Here is a 24050-nt window from a genome sequence, read left to right as displayed (position 1 = left end):
TAAGTGTCCTGACAGCTACTATGTAATCCGCCTCGAACCGCAAGGTAATGGCATAATAGAAATCACTAATGTAATGTAAATTAAACCTTAGGCTTATCTACCGCATCTTGTCTATAACAGTAGAGCTGGGCACCGTTTTCAATGGGGGCTCGGGCGTTTTTTTCCTGGGCCTTTGCTGTATTTGACTGTTTTTGATGTTTTCACCTCTTGCCTTGTATTGTGCCCCTTTCCACTTATAATAAACATATGTTTTTTTATATAAAGAAAAGAGAACAAATCCAATGTGGATTTGGAAAAGTATGGAGAGGAGTGGAATTTACAACTAGCTCTTCAGATTTTCGATGTACAGGTAGTTGGAAAGCGCCCACTTACATCATTATTTAGCCAGGTAAATGATTTGGTTAATTTCATTGCAAAATCAGGCACCACCTCCCCAGCCTCCAGTGGCATCACCCTCTCTTCCACATCTCTTTCCCACATCAGTGGCATCGCCCTCTCAATTCTCTCTTTGCAATTTTCCCGCCTCTTTCATTCAGGTGCTGTTCTCCCTCAAACCGACATTCCTCCCCCCCCCTCCCCCCCAAGCCAGGAAAAAAAATCGCTCTCGTCAGCTATTTGGGCCGCTCCGAGACCCGGAAGCACATGGACGTCTACACCGACGGGGGTTGCAAGCATCGGGCGTCTGAAGCGAGGCGCCGGCACTAAGGAATCCGGGCGGGAAGAGCCCCGGATCCTCCTCGCCGCCCTCCCCCCCCCCGGCATGGCCGAAGCGGTCCTCTGATCCGCCCTCCCCCCCCCAGGAAGCTTTCGGGGGGGAAAGCCCCCGTGAAGGGACCGGGCATGGGAGTCGGCGGCGCGAGGGGCCGGCTGGGCGCGCGGATGCAGCGCCTGTGCCTCGCGCGCGGGGCTCTTCTGCAGCTCCCCTCGGAGCGCGAGGCCGGAGAGAGGCGGCGATTTGCATAGGAGGCGCCGCCGAGCCCCGGGGCTGTCCTGCGCGCGGCAGCCCAGCCTGGGCGGAGGCGAGTGGCGCGCGGACGGCTGCAGGTAAAAAACAAAACAAAACACACTCCCAGCCCTGTTTCTTGCTCGTTCCATGGTTGTTTTTTTTTTTTTTTTTTTTGCTGCTTGTGTGTGTGCGCGCGCGCCTTTTCCCTAACCCGCCGCGCGCTTGCATTTGCGAAGCCTGGATGCGGCAGGGGAGGAGGAGGCGGAAGGGCAGACAGGTGGAGTGATGCAAAAAAAAAAAAAAAAGAAAAGCACCGGGGATGCTTTGGGGATGCGAAGAGGAGGGCAAGGGGGAGAGAGAGAGAGAGAAAAATCGGGGAAAGGCGCAGGCCAGGCTATGGAGAAAAGATGCTGCGTGGATGCAGAGAGGGAGCAGGAGAAGCCCAGGGAGGGAAGCTGAGCTCCATTCTCAACTCTGCTACTGTGGTTTCTTTGGTTTTATTGCAAGGCTCTGCATGTTACAGAGGGACCCAGAAGCTTGCCCCCTCCCAGGCATGTTATGCTACAGAAAGAGGGCTGCAGGCTTCTACCTGCCTGCCCCTCCCAAACATGTTACCCTCTAGAGTCTAGAGCAGTGGTCTCCTCCAACTCAAACCCTTTGCAGGGCCACATTTTGGGATTTGGAGGTACTTGGAGGGCCTCAGAAAAAATAGTTAATGTCTTATTCAAGAAATGACCATTTTGCATGAGGTAAAACTCTTTATAGTTTATAAATCTTTCCTTTTGGCTAAGTCTTAATAATATTGTCATTTATAGCTAAAGAGACTTATGATCAAGAAACTGTTTTATTTTACTTTTGTGATTTTGATAAACATACCGAGGGCCTCAAAATAGTCCCTGGCGGGCCGCATGAGACCACTGCTCTAGAGTGACCTAGAATTCCAGCCAGTCTGCCCCTTTCAGAAAGCGTGCCTGTGTAACAGATAGGAGTGGTCCAGGCTCCGCCATCCTGCCAGATGGGGATACAGAAGGAAATGGGGTCATGTGTGGAGAGACTCCTCGTGGGTGTCATTTGCGTAGGTTTATAACAGGGGTGTCCAACCTTTTGGTTTCACTGGGCCGCATTGGCCGAAAAAAATGTTTCTGGGGGCCGCACAAACGTTCAAACGCTGCTGCAAGACACAGGAGGGAGCTGGCAAGATGGTAAACACCCGGGGGCAGCAGAGGAAAACACCGCATCGCCCTCGACCGGGGCCGCACAAAATACTTCACGGGGCCGCAGGTTGGACACCCCTGGTTTATAAGGACTGAAAAGCAGGGGCCGTGTGTGAGAAACAGTCGCTGAGCGGTAGGCCTGACCCTGCCTCCCAGATGTATTGCTCTGTCAATAGTGTGATTCATACTCCAAGCCACTTGACCCTCCAGTGCATGCAACTGTACACATACAGGACCAAATTCTATATCTGGCGCTGATAAAAATGAGCGCAAGAGTCCCGATTCTATAGGCGCCGAGAAGTGCAGTGCATGGCGCATGCTAATCATAAGTGAGCTGCCGTTTATAGAATCGTGCCTAGCTGGTGGGCGCACCCTGTGCCGGTGATTTCATGGCCTAAATACCGCCGCTTAAGTCCAAAACATGCCCACGATCTGCCCACCTAACCACACCTACATTCTGGTAGGCGCCTACCACCCAATCGGTTTTAATTTAAGCCAATTATGGGGGTGCTGATTGCTTGTTATTGGCGACAATAAATGTTTTATGAAGCCGTATTAGCGGATTTTTATTGCAGGCCACGATAGTAAAAGTTACGACGCTCATAGGAATTCTATGAGCGTCTGAGCTTTTACCGTTGCGGCCGGTGATAAAAAAAAAAAGTTAATGCGGCTTCATAAAAGGGGGGGGGGGGGTTAGGTGCCTAGATCAGCTAGGCGTGTTGATTTAGGCGCTTAAATTTAAGCGTCATTTATATAGTCTGGGCCTAAGTGCTGCTCTATAAATGGCGCTCTGAGTTGGGTGCCGTTTATAAACTAGCACATAGCGCCAGGATCTGCGCCTAATATTTACGCCAGCTGAAACCTGGCGTAAATCCCCAGGCCTAAATTAGGCGCGGGTCAGGCGCATTCTGTTAACAGTGCACGCAAACTCTTGGAGTACATGCATATCTTTAAAGAATAGTGCCTAGCAGGATGTGTGCGTAAATTCTACAATCGGTGCTGAGCGCCGATAATAGCGCCCAATTATTGGTGCCGATTGGTTCATTACTCAAATTGTGGACGCAAGTTGGGCTCCTGTTCAAATTTGCACGCACGATTTTGAGCACCTTGCATAGAATCCGGGGATAAACATCAGTATTCAGCCACATGGAGATGATAGAATTTGAAACATGCAACTTAGGGGTCCTTTTTACTAAGGTGCAGTAGCCGTTTTAGTAAATTCTCAAAACTGAAACAATTCCTTCACTAACTTGAAAATAAAATAATTCCCCCTACCTTTGTCGTCTCCCTCCCTCCATGCTGTGCCTCAATTAGGGTGCCTACCTCTGGCGGGTGTCTTACCTTCTGGCCCGCTCCCACCTGGCCGTTTTATGCTGCCTGCGGTGCGATACGCGTTTTCATTGCCGCCCCCGGTGTAATCTCCTGGCCAGCTTCCTCTTCCTCACTGCCGCAGTGTGCACAAAGCCGCATGCGGCGGCTTCTCGCACGTCCTGTGCCTCATCCGGAAGCCTTCCCTCTGATGTGGCGTCAGAGAGTTCAGGCGCAGGATGCGCGTAGGAGCTGCCGCTGCCCGTGGCTTTGTGCACTATGGCAGTGAGGAGGAGGGATCCGACCAGAAGATAACACCGGGGACGGCAATGAAAATGTTGCATTGATCGCACCGCTTGCCACATAAAACAACCAGGCGGGCTGGATTCGGCCCTCGGGCCTTGAGTTTGACACCTGTGCGCAATGAAAACGTTGCATCAATCGCACCGCGGACCACATAAAACAATCAGGCGGGCTGAGTTTGACACCTGTGCTCTACTACTAGACTCGATAATCATTTTGTGAGAACACAGTAAACCAGAAGTCTGCCGACAATAAGTAGAAGAACTTCTTGCGATAGTCAGGTATAGCCTGTGATGCCTTTCAACTCCTTGCAACAAGGCTTCAGTGAGCCTCTTAAATTAGATCCGCTAAGACTCCAAGCCAATGATATTTAGAATAACTATTTTTTTTTTTAAAAAAGCTTTTGTGTTTCCTGTGGGTTAAGTTGGAAAATGTAGGGAGCCTAATTATATCACTTATAAGACCATGATTCATGAAACAAATAAAGCATATCTTGCCCACCACATTAACACGCGAGGCAATAAGACACATCAGCTATTTAAGGCTATATCTACTTCCCCACACACAAAGGCATTAACTCTGAGGCGTTTTCTCTGAGCCCACTATCTGTAACAGTACTATTTCTTACTGTAACCTGGTACTGCTACTACTACCACTGCTTATCACTTATATAGCGTTGAAAGGGGTGTCAGGTCAAAAGCGCGCCGGGACAAAGGCACGTGCAGATAATTGAGCGCAGTGCGGAGGCGCGCACCGAAGAAAATTACTGTTTTTAGGGGCTCGGGGGGTGTGGGGGGAACCTCCCCACTTTACTTAATACAGATCGCGCTGCGTTGTGGGGGGTTGTAACCCCCCACATTTTACTGAAAACTTCACTTTTTCCCTGTTTTTCGGGAAAAAGTTAAGTTTCCAGTAAAATGTGGGGGGTTACAACCCCCCAAACCCCCCACAACGCCGCCACGATCTGTATTAAGTAAAGTGGGGGGGGGCTCCCCAACAAAACCCCCCGTCGGAGCCCCTAAAAACTGTAATTTTCTTCGGCGCACGCCTCCGTCTTGCGCTCAGTTGTCGGCGCGCGCCTTTGTCTTCCGCGATTATGTCTGAACCGTTGAAAGGTGTACGTACATTTTGACATTTATAGACGGTTCCTGCTTGGAAGAGCTTACAATCTAACTTGAACAGACAGACGTGACGTAGAGGGTTGTGGATGCAGAACCCAAGGTGAAAGGTGTTGAAAGCACTCTCAAAGAGGTGGGCTTTTAAACGGGCCTTGAACATTGCCAGAGGGAGTCGGGCAGTTTATGCCAAGCATAATGGTGCAGCAAGGCAGAAGGGACGGAGTCTGGAGTTGGCAGTTGAAGAGAAGGGCACAGATAGGAGGGAGTGGAGCTTACGGAGCTGATCATAGCGGGGAGATAAGTGAAGCGAGAGAGTGAGGGGCAGCTGAGTGAGTGCATTTGTAGGTCAGTAAGTGGAATTTGGTAGTGGGTTTGTTACTTTATCTGCCGTCATTTACTATGTTACTATATTTGATTATAGGTAGGGTTACCAGATTTTATGTCAATAAAATCTGGACCCCCAGACCTGCCCAATTTCACCCGTCCCAGCACATTATTCCCCAGCCCCACTCTGTGTGATGTCAGCACGTTGCATCTGGTTTTGAAAAGCCGTCTGGACCTCTCGGACATGTCTTCGAAAAGAAATCCAGACGTCTGGTAACCCTAATTACAGGGCCACTGCGCAAAACTGACTCGGTGCCCATTGAGCTCGATGGTCAGTGAGGCCTTGTTGCAAGGAGTTGAACAGCATCGCAGGCTTTACCCTAGCTCAAGAAGACACTGAGGCCCAGATTCTGTAAAAGGCATGTTAAGTTAGGCACCAAAGATAAGCTGAAAACGCCGTTTTTAAAAAAGTCCAAAAAGCATTTAAAAGAAAAAAAAAATGTAGGTGCCCACTGGCGTCTATAAAATGCCACTGGAATTGCGCCGTGATTCTGTTAGGCGGTTTTTCAAAACCCGGAGAAAGTGCTGGGTTTTGAAAAGCCGTCCGGACCCCCGGACATTTGCCCCATCCTGCCCCCAGCTCAGTCCCGTTCTGCCTCCAGCCCCGCCCCCATAAAGCCTCGTCTGTTTTTTCCCGACCTCCAGGCTGCGTCTGGAGGACCTCCGGCATGTGTAGATATATGCGGCTTCACCTGCACACGCTTGCTGAAGGCCCTCCAGGTGTGGCCGAAGCTCGGAGCTTTCCAAAACCCAGGCAAACTTCTGGGTTTTGGAAAGTCAGTCTGAGAACCTGGACAGTCCTCTGAAAACAGGACATGTCCAGGTTTTTCCGGACTTCTGGTAACCCTACCCATGCTTCCACTCCGTCTGCATCTTTTCAGAGGCTTCAAACAAAAGCCAATTTCTCTCAGGGTTTCCCAGCTGGCATTGTGCTTGTTGCAGGTTTCCGGGTCTCGCCGTGTCTTGTCAGGTAGAAACCGACGTGTCAGCCAGCGTGCTGTGGGGTCTGCAGTTTGTCTTTGTAAAATAGTGGGCTCACTGACCTGATTGGGAACAGGGAAAGTCCACCATTTTGAATTTTGGCGGGAAAGTCAGTTGGTCAGAAATTTGAATTTTGTGGTGAAAGCCAGCTGGTCTCTTTTTCCATAGAATGGAAAAGTCTCTGGTGGGTTTAAAGAGGTTCTCCCCACGGAGCTGGGTTACATGTTGTTGCAGGTTTCCGGGTCTCGCTGCGTCTTTTATTTCGTTTGCAAAGCTTCTCGTTAAAATCGCATCAGGAAGGGGCATCCCCGCGCATGCCTGGCCGCAACACGGTGATGTTATTGCATTGTGTCCGCATGCGCAGATTCCTTCTAGGGGCGGGGCTGGTAACCCTACATATGGTACAGGAAGGAACTCTGGTACAAGTCTTGCAGACTTTCCCTATAGTCCTTTCTTGTACTGCGCTGCTTAAAGCTTTAAAAAACCTGGGTTGTACCTGCAGAGAGGGCTGGCACAAGAGGTGGTAGAGTGGCACTGTTGCTCACAGTAGATTTTGATGCCCCTCAAATGTCAATGCCCCCCTGATGTGCTTACCATGTTGCACGGGCCATGCGTAAATCTTTCTGGAATTAAACTCTGGAAGTTTCCAAGTTTATTTGTCATTTGATATACTGTCTATCAAGCATGATCTAAACAGTTTATAATAGGTTGCATATGAGTAAATATAATAAAACAAAGAGAGAAAGAAGAGTTAAAAACAATATCATGTATAATCAAATAGAACAGGAATTAAAACAAGACAAGAACGGACATAAGTAGTAGGAAAGGACACGGGGAAATATACACTTCTCCCTCCGTATTCGCTGTGATAGGGGATTAAGAGACCTGCGAATACAGAAAAACAGTGAATAACTTTTTCATATTATTCACAGTTTTCTATTAAAAACCATCATGAATATGGTGAAACCGCGAATAACATGGCGGGAGACCTGGCCTGTTCCTGAAGGAGAGGCAAAACACGGTGAAGAACGTGCTGGGAATCGGCAATTTTTCTCTGTAAACGCTTGGAATCAGTGATTTCTCTATGCGAGCTGATGTAATTTGGGGGGAGGGGGGAACCAGCAAGCTAAAAACCGCAAATAATTGAAACCGCGAATGCTGAAACCGCGAATACCGAGGGAGAAGTGTAATTACATTGAGATAAAGCACAAAAGGGAGGGGGGGGGGGTCGCTTCTTAGGAAGTGTTTGTTGTTCTCTGCTAATGCGTCCATCCATGTCTGGAGAAGAAGAGAAATCTCAGACATTGTAGGCGTCCTTGAAGAGAAAAGTTTTGATGTTGGATCAGAATTTTTCCAGAGAAAGTTCAAGCTTGATTTATACCTTTTCACTTTTTTTTTGTCTAAACAACTTTCTCTCTCTACTATAACAATTGCTATTATTTCTATGGCACTACCGAGACATACGCAGTGCTGTATAAAAAAAAAGACAGTCCCTGCTCGAAAGAGCTTACAGTCGAGACAGAAACAGGATCTCTTTCGCTCATCCCCTAGCTTTCATATTTCTCAGCCCCCTATTCTCTTTGATCTACTTCCCATTACCACATTTCTACCCTTGTATACTCATCGCTCTAGTGGGAGTGCGTTCCAGAGCGTGGGAGCAGAGTCTGAAACATTTCACTTTGGCTTTCAGTCTTACTCGTCTGAGTGGTAAATCTCTGTGAGTTCACTTCAGGGTGCAAAACTCCTCGTGGAATCTGAGCTGCGAGTAATTTTGCAACTGCAGACTCTGCATCTGCCTTATCGCCTGGCACGAAATGCGAACATATATGTGCGGAAATTTCAAACTTTATTTTAAACTGTTTGTATACTGCATTTCTGTACCGACATTCAACTGAATGTACTTCAATTCCCCCCCGTCCCATGTCCCGCCCTTTTTTAGGAGCAGCGTTTTGCAGACCGTGGAATTTACCCGGGGAACTGCTTAGTTACTGAAGCAAAATCGTTTCAGATTGCCGTCCCACCTCCTAGTCAGCACAACAAAAAAAAAAAGGAAGGAGAAAACCCCTACCTAACAAAACCAAAGAACACACAGAAATAGAGGGGTGGACCGAGAACTTTCCTGCCCACGAGTGTAGAATATAAATCACTCTTTAATTGGCAAAGCGCTGACAGATAAAAAGAGAAAGGCAAGAAAACCAAGCTGGCTGCGAAACTGACAATTTGGGGTTTTTGCCTTTAGCACACTGTGGGCACTATCAGATGAAGACTCTGACATCTTTTGACATAATGGTACATCTGTCAGAGTATTGATGACCCCTGAAGCAGGCGGTTATCCGCCGAAACACGTTACTTGCCAGGTCTTTTTATTTGTCGGTGCTTTCTTAATTAAAGAATGCTGTATATTCTGTGCCCAGGAAAATGGTTGGTCCACCCCTACTCCTGTGTGTTCCTCCCAGTCAATGACCAAAACTAGAGTTACCGGTGTCGGGTCAAAAGCGCGCTGGGACAAAGGCGCGCCCAGACAATTGAGCGCAGCGCGGGGGTGCGCACCGCAGAAAATTACTGTTTTTAGGGCTCCGACAGGGGGGGGCATGGGGGGAACCCCCCCACTTTACTTAATAGAGATCACGCCGCGTTGTGGGGGCGTTGTGGGGGGTTTGGGGGGTTGTAACCCCCCACATTTTACTGAAAACTTCACTTTTTCTCTGTTTTTAGGGAAAAAGTTAAGTTTACAGTAAAATGTGGACGGTTACAACCCCCCATAACGCCGGCGTGATCTCTATTAAGTAAACTGGGGGTGCTCCCCAACAAAACCCCCCGTTGGAGCCCCTAAAAACTGTAATTTTCTTTGGCGTGTGCCTCCATCTTGCGCTCAGTTGTCGGCGCGCGCCTTTGTCTTTCGCGGGGTTGTCTGAACCAGAGTTACCAGATGTCTGGGGAAAGCCCGGACGTGTCCTCTTTTTAGAGGACTGGATGGACTTTCCAAAACCCGGTGTTTGGAGGGGCCTAAGGCTCTGATTGGCCCAGACACTAGGGTTGACACAACATATGCAGGGTAAGCATGGCAGGGATGCGCCAATGTCTGGGGGGCACCAGGGAAAAATGGAGCCCCTCCTGTCATGTTTACCTTGCTGGAGTCAGGGCCATGCTTAAGCTCTGCTGCATCCTAGTACATCTGACAGAAAGCTGTATGAGGGGGTGGGAGATGCTGGCTTTAGAGCAGTGATTCTCGACCAAGTCCTTGGGGCAGACCCAGCCAGTCAGGATACCTTCAATGAATATGCATGAGATAAATTTGCATGTACTGACTCTTTGTTATGCAGATCTCTCTCAGGCATATTCATTTCTGCGCCGTATGCTTGGAACAAGCTGCCCAAATAAGAATATAAGAATAGCTTTACTGGGTCAGACTAATGTTCCATCAAGCCCAGTAGCCCGTTCTCACGGTGGCCAATCCAGATCACTAGGACCTGGCCAAAACCTAAGGTAAGAGCGATCCAGGGCAAGCAGTGGCTTCCCCCATGTCTTTCTCAATAACAGATTATGGACTTTTCCTCCAGGAACTTGTCCAAACCTTTCTTAAAACCAGCTACGCTATCCGTTCTTACCACAACCTCTGGCACTACATTCCAGAGCTTAACTATTCTCTGAGTGAAAAAAATATGTCCTCCTAATGGTTTTAAAAGTATTTGCCTGTAAATTCATCGAGTGTCCCCCTAGTCTTTGTAATTTTTGTGCCCGTTCTATTCCACTCCCTACAGCAGGCTCCGTCTCTGGCAGTGTTCAAGGCCAAGTTAAAAACCCACCTCTTTGAGATTTCTTTCATCACTCACCTTGGGTTCTGCATCCCCAACCCTGTCCAAGTTAGATTGTAAGCTCTTCCAAGCAGGGACAGTCGATTAAATGTCAAATGTACAGCGCTACATATGATAAATAGCAATTGTAATAATTGTGAATATCCTGACTGATTGGTTGTGCCCCAAGGATGGCTCTAGAGCACGAACCTTGCAGTAAGGCCCCTCATCATGCGGCTTTCTTTCAGGCTTGGATGGGAGAAGGAGGAACCGTGCTTAAAAATTTCAGGAGGATAACAGAAACTCTAGCTCTGTGCTTCCAGCACGGGGTCAGAAAGTGGAATTTATGGCGGCCACTGGAATACAGCAACAACTGTTGAAGGAACAAACAGTATTTTAAATACCTTTTTAAACTTCAGTGGCGCTCAGAGTCCAAGATGGAGTAAAAAACCTCAATGTGGGATACAAAACCCCTAAAGAGTGTTTTTTGTAGAATCTATCATTGCACCATTAAAAGTGAAAAGGTAATAAAAGTGCTTATTCAAAAAACTTGCTTAAATTATTATGTCCATATAGCAAAATAATTCTTCAATATGTGAATAACTTCAAAAAACGTGAGTTCATAAAGAACTCACATATTGAAGAATTATTTTGCTATATGGACATAATAATTTAAGCAAGTTTTTTGAATAAGCACTTTTATTACCTTTTCACTTTTAATGGTGCAATGATAGATTCTACAAAAAACACTCTTTAGGGGTTTTGTACCCCACATTGAGGTTTTTTACTCCATCTTGGACTCTGAGCGCCACTGAAGTTTAAAAAGGTATTTAAAATACTGTTTGTTCCTTCAACAGTTGTTGCTGTATCGATGAATTTTGGGAACAAACCCTGAGTTTGAATTTTCACCCAGTTGTGTGTATTGGCCACTGGAATACAGCAGGAATTACGCATCTGTGCTCTTATGTCACCCGGTGATGTCGGTGGTGTTTTTGTGGCTTGTAACGCTGTGGGAGTTTGCGGTGCTGCAGTTGTGGTTATCCTCTGACAAGGCTATCGATCAGCCCAGCCAAGCCCTGCTAAATGAATAACTTCCAGGAAAAGAGCATTAGGCTAGCCGCAGACCTCCGTGGAAAGAGAAATCGTGCTCAGAGCTGCATCCCAGGACCTGCGTTCTGGGGGCTGTGAACCACAGATGTGACCCGCCCCACCCTCCAGGGTGTAAAGGGGTTATAAAGTGTACACTAAAGAAAAAAATAAGTGCAAGGCTGTAATCGCCCAGCTCTCACTGGCAACGTGCTCGTGTCTTTCCCGAGATTTATTGCCTGTACTGAACTGGCCTGCAGATGAAAATAAAATGAACGTTGGACATTACCACTGGGATTTTCCTGAGTGCTGCAGCAAACTCTCAGGTGCAGAGGAGTGGCAGGAGCTGAGGAATTGTAAGTGATGCAAGAAATTTTTCCTTGTAGAACGCTTGCTACAGGAACCTTCTGCCCCGGCAGGCCTCCCTTTTACTTCCCGATTCTAGTAAAGCTACCATTTCACCCCAGGTTGGAAGAATAGCTTAGTGAGCCGTTCCGTGAGACTCGAAGGAGGCTGGTTCTAATAATGCTTCTCCCTCTGATAACTCTTTGGGAACTTGGGAATTTCACCTTCTTTTGCCCCCAGCTACTAAGTTAAGGGTCTCTGTGTGGTAATGTGTAAGGCTACCAGACGTCTGGGAAAAACCCAGACGGACTTTCCAAAACCCGGCGGTTTGTCCGGGTTCTGGAAAGCCCCGCGCTCCGGCCGCATTTTGAGGGCCTTCAACAAGCATGCACGGAAGATGTCGCATACATCCACGCATGCTAGAGGCCCTCCAGACGCGGCCTGGAGATTGGCAGAAAAGAGGCGAGGCTTTGGGGGGGGGCGGGGCTGAAGGCAGGTTGGAGGCGGAACAAGGTGGGGCTGGAGGAGGGGCCACGTGTCCGGGTTTTTCCTTTCTTAAATATGGTAACCCTAGTAATGTGTGTGAGGGCAGGCTGTGGAAAATCAAGTCACACACACAGCAAATTATAGGGGAAGCAAATAATACTGTATTTATTAAAGTTGTTTAATAAGATCTCCTGTTCACAGGAAGGGAGAAAATCTACTACTACTATTTATTATTTCTATAGCGCTGAAAGGCGTACACAGCGCTGTACTGGACATTTTAACATAGAATAGACAGTCCCTGCTCAGAAGAGCTTACAATCTAATTTAGATGGACAGGACATCTTAGGGTTGGGGAGATTATGGTGGAGGAAATGATACAGTGGGTAAGATATCTAACAACAGTGAGGGGGAGTTAAGAGTTGAAAGCAATTTCAAAACACAATCCTCCAAAGCTAGCTCTGTAAACTTAAGTGTCCTTGTGTGGCCTGCTCTTGTAGGATCACAACATCCAGGAATACCTCTCAGCTCAGCAGCAGCTCTTACTGGCCTCTGGCCTGGTTCCTGGATCCAGAGTTACCAGCACAGTCTCTTAACAGGTCTACAAGGCCAGCTAGGCCAAAACACAAACTTCAAGGTTCCAAGTTTAGAGTTACCAGATTGAGGTACCAGGAAGTGATGTCAGAGGGCGAGCTCATCACAGAACATGTAAACTACTTTGATTGTGCCACAAAAAGGTGGTATATCAAATCCGTGACTCATGTACAGGGAATGACAAACTGAGAAGTACTGCTACTAATCGTTTTTATGGTGACGGGACTAAATCGCGCGAGACAACGGCGCGCAGACAACTGAGCACAAGATTGACGGCGCGCCGAAGAAAAGCACTATTTTAAAGGGCTCCGAAGGGGGGTGTGGGGGAGGGGGAACCCCCCCACTTTACTTAACAGACATTGCGCTGCCGTTGTGGGGGGTTTGGGGAGTTGTAACCCCCCACATTATACTTAAAACTGAACTTTTTCCCCTAAAAAACAGGCAAAAAGTTCGGTTTCAAGTATAATGAGGGGGGTTACAACCCCCCAAACCCCCCACAACGCCAGCGCGATGTCTGTTAAGTAAAATAGGGGGTTCCCCACCAACACCCCCCGTCGGAACCCTTTAAAATAGTGCTTTTCTTCGGCGCGCCGTCAACCTTGCGCTCAGTTGTTTGCGCGCCGTTGTCTCGCGCAATTTTGTCTATGAACCGTTTTTATTGCGCTACTAGACATTCACAGCGCTGAATATCAAAACATAGAAGACAGTCCCTGTTCAAAGGAGCTTACATTCTAGTCAAGATAGACAAACTGGACAAGAAGGTGCATCAGTACACTACACTCGGGGAGGGGGAAAATTACAGAGGGAATGATAGGGTTACCATATGGCTCCAGAAAAAGGAGGATGTATTGAGGCATCTGGGTTTTACTTCTATTGAAAGCAAAGGAAGTAAGGAGAATAGATAGAAACATCTGGGTTTTATTTCTATTGAAAGCAATGGAAGTAAAACCCGGTTGCCTCAATCTGTCCTTTTTCTGGACCATATGGTAACCCTAGATAAGACCGATATTGGAGCTTATAAGGTGGGTTGGAGTTTGACAAACTAGAATACAAGACTTGACGGGCTATTTTTAAGAGCTACTACGGAAAAAAAGTGTGAGTAAAAATCCAAAATATATACATTTTAAATGGAATCATGCCGGTCTCTCGACTAGGTGAAATAAACAGTCGCCTAGGGCACCTGTAGTTGTGAGATGACGAAAACACACATGACGTAATTGCAATTTGTTTGCTTTTCCATCAGTAAAGGGTTGCTTATACAAGAGCTATTTTCAACAACTCCTATCTTTTCAGGCAGCTTCTTGTGATAAAAGAGTTTGTAAATTCGTTACCCCCTGCTTTACAAAGCCGCGCTAGTGTTTTTAGCACTGGCTGAAGTGGTAACAGCTCGGACGCTCATAGCAATTCTATGTTCAACAGTTTCCGAGCACATTTGCTTCCCCTTTGCTGCGAGTACGTGTGCTCAGAAACCGATGAACATACCGGTAACGACTGGGTAGAAGACAATTTTCGGCTCCCAAATTCCTCCCCACGTTGTCTGTATTCTTTCAGAGGCTCCAAAGAAAAGCCACTATCATTTAATGCTGCCTCGATTCATTTGGAAAAACAATATTGCATTTAAATCATTCCAGATGTATACCCTGGACAATCTCACTCTATGGCAGGGGTGTCAAAGTCTCTCCTCGAGGGCCGCAATCCATTTGGATTTTCAGGATTTCCCCAATGAATATGCATGAGATCTATTAGAATACAATGAAAGCAGTGCTTGCAAATAGATCTCATGCATATTCATTGGGGAAATCCTGAAAACCCGACTGGATTGCAGCCCTCGAGGAGGGGCTTTGACACCCCTGCTCTGTGGCCTTCAAACTCACGCCTGGCATGGTAAATCTCACTTTTTGGGATGGTTCACCCTTGGCATCTCTGGGGAAGCATGGCTGAAAGGATGGGTGAGCAGTTCCTGCCAGTGGGAGTGGTGTATTAATAGCGTGGTTTAGATTGCAAGGGGCGGGCAAGTTCTGAAGGACACCCAAGGCAGTTCAAAGCGTGGTATTGATACATTATCCCCGATGGTAGGATCAGCAAGAATTTAATTGCTCCCTGGTCTAGAAACAGCAGAAAACTTCTCAAAACTTAAGAGAAGCATCGATTCATATGGACTGCGGTTATCCTGAACAACAGAAATATGTTAAATTTTTATTTTAAGGCTACGCTCTGAAGATACACAAAATAAAAATTTGGAATAAAAATGTATCATATTTCTGTTGTTCAGGATAGCCGCAGTCCCTATGAGTCGATGCTTCCCTTAAGTTTTGAGGACCTTTTTGCTATTTTTGATATTCACTTAACCCCCCCCCCCCCAAAAAAAAAACTTTTATAAAACCATGAAAGCGATTTTTAGCGCCGGCTGGCACGTTGAATGCTCCACACTGCTCAGACGCTCATAGAGTTCCTATGAGCGTCGGAGCAGTGCACAGTATTCAGCGCGCTGCCCGGCGCTAAAAATCGCTTTTGCGGTTTTGTAAAAGTGAGGAGGGGGGTTCCTATAGTAGCATTTTTGTTATATTGATCCCTGGTCTAGAAAGGCAGCAAGCACTAAAGGGTCCTTTTATCAAGCCGCGCTAGCGGAGTTAGCGCATCGGATATTTCACCATGCGCTAACCCCCGCAGTCGGCTCATTGCAGGTGTGCGCGGCAGGCGGTTTAACGTGCGGTATTACGCACGATAAACCCCCTACCGCAGCCTGATAAAAAGACCCCTAAGTGAATCAAGTAGACTTTGGGTAAATACTGGAAGGCGGTGAAGGCAGAGAATGTGTAAGAGAGAATGTGTAAGAGAGTGAGGAATGGGATCGGACAGGGCCAAGTGACAGTAGAAAGTGTGAAACATGGGACCGTGTGACAGAAGAGTGCATGAGAGATTTGCTGGGTGGCCTTCGTCCTCCGTGCTACTGAATAAAATCCCTGACGTTTGGTCTCTAACTTCATGTCTTCTCCTCACCCTCTCAGGATTGCAAGCTCGGCTCCTCCGCCTTCCCCTAACGCAGGCGGGCCCCAGAAGATGACCACTGGCCCCCAGGATGCAGCAGCCATCTCACCGTGCCTGCAGCTTGCTGGAAAGGGAGGCATCGGGGCCTGTGGGTCACTGAGCGCACACAGCCTGCACAGGAGCGACGGCCACCAGCTGTGCGTCGAGATGAACCTGCTGTACCGCAAGGCCAAGATTGAGTGGAGGCACAAGGAAGATGACCCCAAGAAGAGGTACGGGGGCCTTGTCCAGAAAAGTACAACACTAGAGGTTACCTGTGGGGCGGGAAGGATGCTCATTTTTAAATGCAATGTGGAGTGGTGCTTTGATTCCATTTCTGTTGGTTAAACTGAGCTCAGCTTAATTTTTTCTATTGTCTCTGTGCCTTTGTGGTTGCTGCTCCTTTTCTTAATGGCACGACAAGAAGAGAAGACCCAAATTTCCACAGGAGAAAAGGATGTTATGGTATGTTACCCCAGTGCATTGTGGTGTTTGTAGTTCCCGCTTTAACCATGTGAAATTCAGCGCTATACATGCGGAAAGCATTCATATCGGGGCTGTGAAAGATCCAACACTGGTCTAAGCTTTCCCTCCAGAAACTGTCAGCTATGAAATTCTGGTGCCATTAAGAAAAGGAAAACCCAAACAAATGAAACTGTGGAAATCCGAGAAAATGAATAGGCAAGCTTTTGCAAATGTGGGATAACATAAATGTCTTGACAAACCAAACTGAAAATAGTCAGAGAGACACAAAACCTGAGCACTGCAGAAGCAAACTGAGCCAAGACATTTATATTGTCCCACATTTGCAAAAGCTTGTGTATTCATTTTCTCAGATCCTCCATGACCAATGTGGATATTGTATTTTAAAGGATTAACTGAATAATAAAAGAAGCATCATAAACATTGGATTTCCACAGCTTCGTTTGTTCGGGTTTTCCTTTTCTTAATGGCACCGGAACTTCAGAGCTGACAGTTTCTGGAGGGAAGGCTTAGATCAGTGTTGGATCTTTCATAGCCCCGATACGGATGATTTCCGCATGTATAGCGCTGAATTTCACATGGTTAAAGCAGGAACTACAAAGACCACAATGCACTGGGGTAACATAACATAACGTAACATCGTACTTATAAACTGCATAACTGTAAGTTCAATGCGGTGAGCAAAAGATTAAAAATAACATAACCTAAGGATGATTTAAATTGGTTCGCTAAATATTTTGAAAAAAGATGAGTTTTCAATTGAGTTCTAAAGTGCTTGTAAGATCAAGCACTATGCAACGGTGGCCTAAATTCCCTGTCATAGAAAGCAGCCTGAAATGCCAGTGTATGTTGCAAGGATTTCTTGCTCTTACAACCTTGAGCAGACGGAAAATTAAACAATGCATGCGATTCTCTCCTATGTTTATGGAATGCTATGAGAAAGCTATCGGTCAGATAGTTTGGTGCAACCTTGGAACAAAGACAACTCTTAAGGAACAGAGTGACTTGGCAGGGTTGCAGTGAGTGTGCACTCACAGTTTCTGTGGCTGACCTTTCACCCCTTCCTAGGCATCCTGATTCCACAGAAAGAATGCAGAGATGAGGTAATATTGTAAAGGCATTTTGACCGTGCACACAGGAAAATGCCTCTTACAAAACTATCCCATGTATAAAAAGCAGGCATGATGGGAAGAACGCATGTACTTGTTTTATTCAATTGGGGCCTGATTCTATGCATGTTGGGGGGCTTTCATGCACTTAGACACACGAAATATCAATGCTTTGAAAATGAGCCTCTATGTCTAAAAAATATCAGTGCTGACTAGTATGGCTTTAAGTGCAATTCAGTAAACATTTGCACACCTTATAGAATCATGCACAGTACCACTGCGTGTCAGAACTTTTAGGTGCCTAAGTTATTACATTACATTAGTGATTTCTATTCCGCCATTACCTTGCGGTTCTGTTTTACAAAATTTATTTTCCTAATGGCCAACCTTCCCTCCATCCCTCTTTTTGTTAGCTTGGAGGTCACCCATCAGTCAAGAATATGCTGCCTGCTTGTCCTGGGATAAAGCACAGTTACTTACCGTAACAGGTGTTATTCAGGGACAGCAGGCAGATATTCTTGCGTCCCTCCCACCTCCCCGGGTTGGCTTCTTAGCTGGCTTATACTAACTGGGGACCGCATGCCTTCGTCGGGCAGGAAGGCACTCGCGCACGCGCGGTGCGGCCTAGCTAGAACTTTCTAAGTTCTTAGAGTGCAATCACTCTAAAATTGTCCGTACCGGGGCTCCGTCGGTGCCGTCACCCATCAGTCAAGAATATCTGCCTGCTGTCCCTGGATAACACCTGTTATCCCAGGACAAGCAGGCAGGTATTCTCACTAGTGGGTGATGTCATCAGACAGAGCCCCGGTACGGACGTCTCACAAGCACGTGTTGCTTGTAGAAACTTAAAGTTTCTAGATGCCCGCACCGCGCATGCGCCGGTGCCTTCCTACCCGGAGATCCGGGCGTGTCTCCTCAGTTCTTTCTTTTCCGCGGAGCTGAGAAGTTCAACTTCTTCATGCGCTAGCTGAATTCAGTTAAATTTGCCTTCCTTGTCCGCGTTTTCGCTTTCTTTTAATTACAGTTAACAGTTCTTTTCTTTTCGGTTAAAAAAAAAAAAAAAAAAAAAGAAGATTATTTCCTCCGGCGGGTCGAACGGGCCAGCCACGTGGCTTAGGCCCACTGGTTTCGACCTTGCGGCGGAGATTTTCCGGCCTATGTCCCGGCCAATCACCGGGTTTAAAAAGTGCAGCAAGTGCCAACGCGCGATTTCACTCACGGACCCTCACTGGCGCTGTTTGCAGTGTTTGGGCCCTGACCACATCCCGAAATCGTGCAGGCCTTGCTCTACCCTGACGGCACGCTCATTCAAGCGGCGTTGCCTATTGTGGGAATCGATGTTCAAGATGGACGCAGCTAAGGATCCCTCAGCCTCCACTTCATCCGATACCTCCCCGGTTCGGGCAAAACCGGCATCGACCCCTCCTGCATCGAGCGTGGTGAAACCGGCATCGCTCGCCCCGACACCTTCCACGAGCTCGACGTCGGTGCCTGCCCCGGTCTCCTCGGTTCAGGTACCTCTTCCTTCCACAGTGCCACCAATGGTCATCAAAGTGCCGAAAGCTACTAAGCAGAAGCACTCGGCCTCGAAGGAGCGCGATGTCCGTGCAGGAGGACCCCCTTTCGGTGCGGATCCCTCCTTATCGGCTTCGCTACGGTCCGTGCTGGAAGCTCAATTCGTTGAGCTCATGCAGACCATCGGACCCGGGCTCATCGCTGCCATACAGGGTGACCTCCCGGTACCGGTCCAAAGGGGCGGCCCGCCCCCTCCCCCTCCCCCACACCGTTCGACCTCGACAACCGACGAGGACGAACGGGGGAGGGCGGCGATGCCCGCGCGGCAAGCCTCGCTTACCGATATGCCGCCATTAGAACCCATTACGCCTCCGCGCCAACATGGGACCAGACCCCCGATCGATACTCGAAGCCCTGGGCATAGTCAGGAAGAGTTCTTCCGTACTCCTTACCAGACTTGGGTAGCATCGCAAGAACCCGCATCGCAAACCCAGTTGCGATCCACTGCTTCCAGCCCTATCCACTTGGGGGCCTCGGGAGACCATGCGATGCACAGACGATCCCGATCCCCGTCCCGCCACCGAGACGGGCACCGATCGAGACACTCATCCTGGCACTCCTCACGCCATTCGGAGGTGTCACCGCAGAAAAAACTGCAACGTAGGGGATACTCCTCATCAGAGGTGTCCCCTCCGAGGGGCCCGGAGTACGAGGAGACACCGGTGCCCGATTCTCCTTGTCACTCCCCGATGTCCACGGACCTGGAGGCCTCCTCCTCCTCCAGCCCGTCCCACAGACCGACGCTGGCGGAACAATTGTCCTTCTCATCATTCCTCCGACAAATGGCGGATGATCTGGATGTGACCCTTGACACGGGCTCCCGATACTCCAAAGAGTATCTGGACACCATGCATTTACCTAACCCTCCAACGGAGTCGCTTCGGCTCCCCTTGCATAAATTACTGGACCAGACCTTCATGCAGTGCTTCGAAACACCGTATTCCATACCGGCGATCCCCAGCAAACTCGATGCTCGATACCGCATCGTGCACCATAAAGGGTTCGAGGGCCCTCAACTCTCCCACCAATCCCTACTGGTCGAGTCCTCCCTTAAACGCTCTCATCCCTCCCAGGTCTACGCCTCTGTACCGCCGGGCCGAGAGGGGAGAACGATGGACAAATTTGGTAGAAAATTCTACCAAAACTCCATGATGGCGTCACGGGTGCTAAACTACAACTTCTTTTTCTCTTCCTATCTGGAGTTCTTCTTGCCGGTGCTCCGCAAGTTCACTCCGTTCATAGACAACCAAGCCCGATTCGAGTTCGAGGAAGTGGTAGCCTCCCTCTCCCAATTACGCCTCCAGCTGATGCAATCCTCCTTCGATGCATTCGAACTCTTGGCACGCGCCGCCGCAAGCGCGGTAGCTATGCGTCGCCTGGCATGGCTCCGTACTATCGATATGGATCCCAACCTACAGGACAGACTCGCCAACGTACCATGTGCTGGAGCTGACCTGTTCGATGAGTCTATCGAAACTGTTACCAAGAAGCTGTCGGATCATGAAAAATCCTTTCAATCCATCCTGCGGCCCAAACCCAAACCTCAACAGTCTCGACCTTCCAGGCCACCCCTGATTTACCAGCGGCGTTACATGCCCAGACAAACGCCTGCTGCGAGACAGCCTGCGAAGAGACAACCTCCCCAGAAGTCTCAGCAAAAAACTCAGCCACCGGCTGTACCTAAGGCTCCCCAGCCCTTTTGACGCCCCTCCCGGGAGCATAACCTCGGCCTCTCCCATAGGGGGCCGCCTCCATCTTTTTTACCACCGATGGGAGGCCATAACCACGGACCTATGGGTCCTCTCCATCATAAGAGAAGGATACTCTCTTCAATTCCACCGGGCCCCCCCGGACCATCCTCCAAGAGAGTATCCTTCAAGCTCGACGCAGACCGCCCTTCTTCTTCAGGAAGTCCAAACCTTACTTCAGCTTCGGGCTGTCGAGCCGGTCCCGTCAGACCAATTGAACCGAGGGTTTTACTCCCGGTACTTCCTCGTCCCGAAGAAAACGGGCGACCTGCGACCCATTTTAGACCTTCGGGCCCTCAACAAGTTCCTGGTCAAAGAGAAGTTTCGCATGTTGACTTTGGCTTCTCTATACCCCCTCCTCGAGCAGAACGACTGGTTATGCTCCCTGGATCTCAAGGAGGCCTACACTCACATCCCCATTCACCCGGCCTCCCGAAAGTTCCTCAGATTTCGGGTGGGAAATCTGCACCTACAGTATCGAGTGCTACCATTCGGCCTATCTTCGTCCCCCAGAGTCTTCACAAAGTGCCTGGTGGTAGTGGCCGCAGCACTCCGGGACAGGGGTCTACAGGTGTTTCCATACCTCGACGACTGGCTCATCAAGGCCCCGTCAGCCCCAGAGGTCACTTCGGCGGCCTTGGCTACAACCTACTTCCTCCAGAATTTGGGCTTCGAGATCAACTTCTCCAAGTCTCATCTACAACCCGCCCAGTCCCTCCCCTTCATCGGAGCGGTCCTGGACACCACCCGACTCCGAGCATTCCTGCCCCGGCAACGCATGGAGTCTCTTCTTCATCTCTGCCAGTCGGTGGCTACTCGCCAAACCCTACCGGCGAGACAACTGATGGTGCTCCTGGGCCATATGGCCTCCACAGTACACGTGACACCCTTTGCCAGACTCCACCTCAGGATCCCCCAGTGGACCCTGGCATCACAGTGGAATCAGACATCCGATCCACTGTCCAAACGCATCGTAGTCACACCTGCTCTTCGGCAGTCTCTACTTTGGTGGATGACCTCTTCGAATCTATCCAGAGGTTTGCTGATGCACTCTCCCCCCCATCAGAAAGTTCTCACAACCGACTCGTCGAACTACGCATGGGGGGCCCATCTGGAGGGTCTCCGCACCCAAGGATTCTGGACCAGTGCGGAAAGACTACACCAAATCAATCTATTGGAACTCAGAGCCATCCTCAATGCGCTCCAAGCTTTCCAACACCGACTCCACGACATGGTAATCCTCATTCGCACAGACAATCAGGCCGCCATGTATTATATCAACAAGCAAGGAGGCACGGGCTCGGCCCTCCTTTGCCAGGAAGCTCTACGAGTCTGGGACTGGGCGGTGCGCCACAACGCCCTACTCAGAGCAGTATACATCCAGGGGGAGAACAACGTCTTAGCAGACAAACTAAGCCGTCTGCTACAACCGCACGAATGGACTCTCCATTCCAACCCCCTTCACCAAATCTTCACGCAATGGGGGACGCCTCAGATAGACCTCTTTGCGGCTCCCCACAACGCCAAACTGCCTCAGTTTTGCTCCAGGATCTACACTCCTCATCGCCTCGAGGCAGATGCTTTTCTACTGAACTGGGGGAAACGATTTCTATATGCGTTCCCACCATTCCCGCTGATCCAGAAGACTCTGGTCAAGCTGAAACTCGAACGGGCCACCATGATTCTAATAGCTCCTCGGTTACCCAGACAACCTTGGTTCTCCCTCCTACTTCAACTCAGCAGCAGGGAACCAGTACCACTTCCAGTGTTTCCTTCACTACTTACTCAACATCAAGGATCACTACTTCATCCCAACCTGCAGTCTCTCCACCTGACAGCTTGGTTCCTCTCAACGTAACCCCTCACCAATTCTCACAAGAAGTGAGGGAGGTCTTGGAAGCTTCCAGGAAGCCCGCCACTCGACAATGCTACTCCCAGAAATGGACCAGATTCTCCTCATGGTGTGTTTCTAAGTCAAAGGAACCTCAGCGAGCTTCCTTATCCTCCGTGCTGGACTATCTCCTACACCTATCTCAATCTGGGCTCAAGTCCACATCCATACGAGTCCACCTGAGCGCTATTGCGGCGTTCCACCAGCCTCTACAAGGGAAACCCCTCTCGGCCCATCCGGTGGTCGCCAGATTTATGAAAGGACTCTTCCATGTTAACCCTCCTCTCAAACCACCCCCAGTAGTTTGGGACCTCAATGTAGTCCTTTCCCACCTCATGAAGCCCCCGTTTGAACCACTCAACAGGGCCCCTCTGAAGTATCTCACCTGGAAAGTGCTTTTCCTTGTAGCCCTTACGTCCGCTCACAGAGTCAGCGAACTCCAGGCATTGATGGCGGACCCACCATTCACAGTATTCCACCATGACAAGGTGGTCCTCCGCACTCACCCGAAATTCCTGCCTAAGGTGGTCTCCGAATTTCATCTCAACCAATCCATTGTACTTCCAGTATTCTTCCCTAAGCCTCATTCTCACCACGGAGAATCGGCCCTTCACACTCTAGACTGCAAACGTGCCTTGGCTTTCTACCTGGATCGCACCAAGCCACACAGAACCACTCCTCAACTTTTTGTCTCCTTCGATCCTAACAAGTTGGGAAGACCCGTATCAAAGCGCACCATCTCTAATTGGATGGCGGCTTGTATCTCTTTCTGCTATGCCCAGGCTGGATTATCACTTCCTTGTAAGGTCACAGCCCATAAGGTCAGAGCAATGGCAGCCTCAGTAGCATTCCTCAGATCAACACCAATCGAGGAAATTTGCAAGGCTGCCACCTGGTCCTCGGTTCACACATTCACCTCACATTATTGTCTGGATACCCTCTCCAGACGGGATGGACAGTTTGGCCAAACAGTATTGAAAAATTTATTCTCTTAAGTCGCCAACTCCCCCTCCATCCCACTGAGGTTAGCTTGGAGGTCACCCACTAGTGAGAATACCTGCCTGCTTGTCCTGGGATAAAGCAATGTTACTTACCGTAACAGTTGTTATCCAGGGACAGCAGGCAGCTATTCTCACGTCCCACCCACCTCCCCTGGGTTGGCTTCTCAGGCTAGCTACCTGAACTGAGGAGACACGCCCGGATCTCCGGGTAGGAAGGCACCGGCGCATGCGCGGTGCGGGCATCTAGAAACTTTAAGTTTCTACAAGCAACACGTGCTTGTGAGACGTCCGTACCGGGGCTCTGTCTGATGACATCACCCACTAGTGAGAATACCTGCCTGCTGTCCCTGGATAACAACTGTTACGGTAAGTAACATTGCTTTACGGTAAGTAACTGTGCTTTCCGCCATTACCTTGCGGTTCAAGGCGGATTACATCCAAACTAAAACAAGAATTACATTCAAAATTTGAAGGAATAGAATAAGCGATGACATAAAATTTTTAAGGTAATAAAAATGTCGGGTAAAAAAAGTTATCAACGGGAAGTAGAAGTTTTTAGGAGATAGGAATAGGGTGAATTAAGGGGTTTTAGATAACATAACGCTGACATAACTTTTAGGAATGCCCATAATCCGCCCAAAATCTGTCCATGACCACGCC

General features: G+C 48.8%; 1 protein-coding gene across 2 annotated transcripts in view; it reads left to right on the top strand.

Annotated features, from left to right (window-relative positions):
• Nucleotides 1–608: 608 nt before the first annotated feature.
• The window catches only part of NYAP1 (neuronal tyrosine phosphorylated phosphoinositide-3-kinase adaptor 1), a 65139-nt gene continuing 41697 nt past the window's right edge, over nt 609–24050 (top strand). The window contains exons 1-2 of one of the 2 annotated variants that reach the window (XM_033925240.1): nt 609–1044; nt 15565–15816. In XM_033925240.1, coding sequence (XP_033781131.1) covers nt 15617–15816 — 200 coding nt within the window. In that variant the 5' untranslated portion in view covers nt 609–1044; nt 15565–15616. The remainder of the gene's footprint in view (nt 1045–15564; nt 15817–24050) is intronic. The other variant, XM_033925239.1, reaches the window with a different exon arrangement.

This window comes from Geotrypetes seraphini, chromosome 16 (assembly GCF_902459505.1).
Source record: "Geotrypetes seraphini chromosome 16, aGeoSer1.1, whole genome shotgun sequence".
NCBI lineage: Eukaryota > Metazoa > Chordata > Amphibia > Gymnophiona > Dermophiidae > Geotrypetes > Geotrypetes seraphini.
This window is presented reverse-complemented; position numbering and strand designations above follow the sequence as displayed.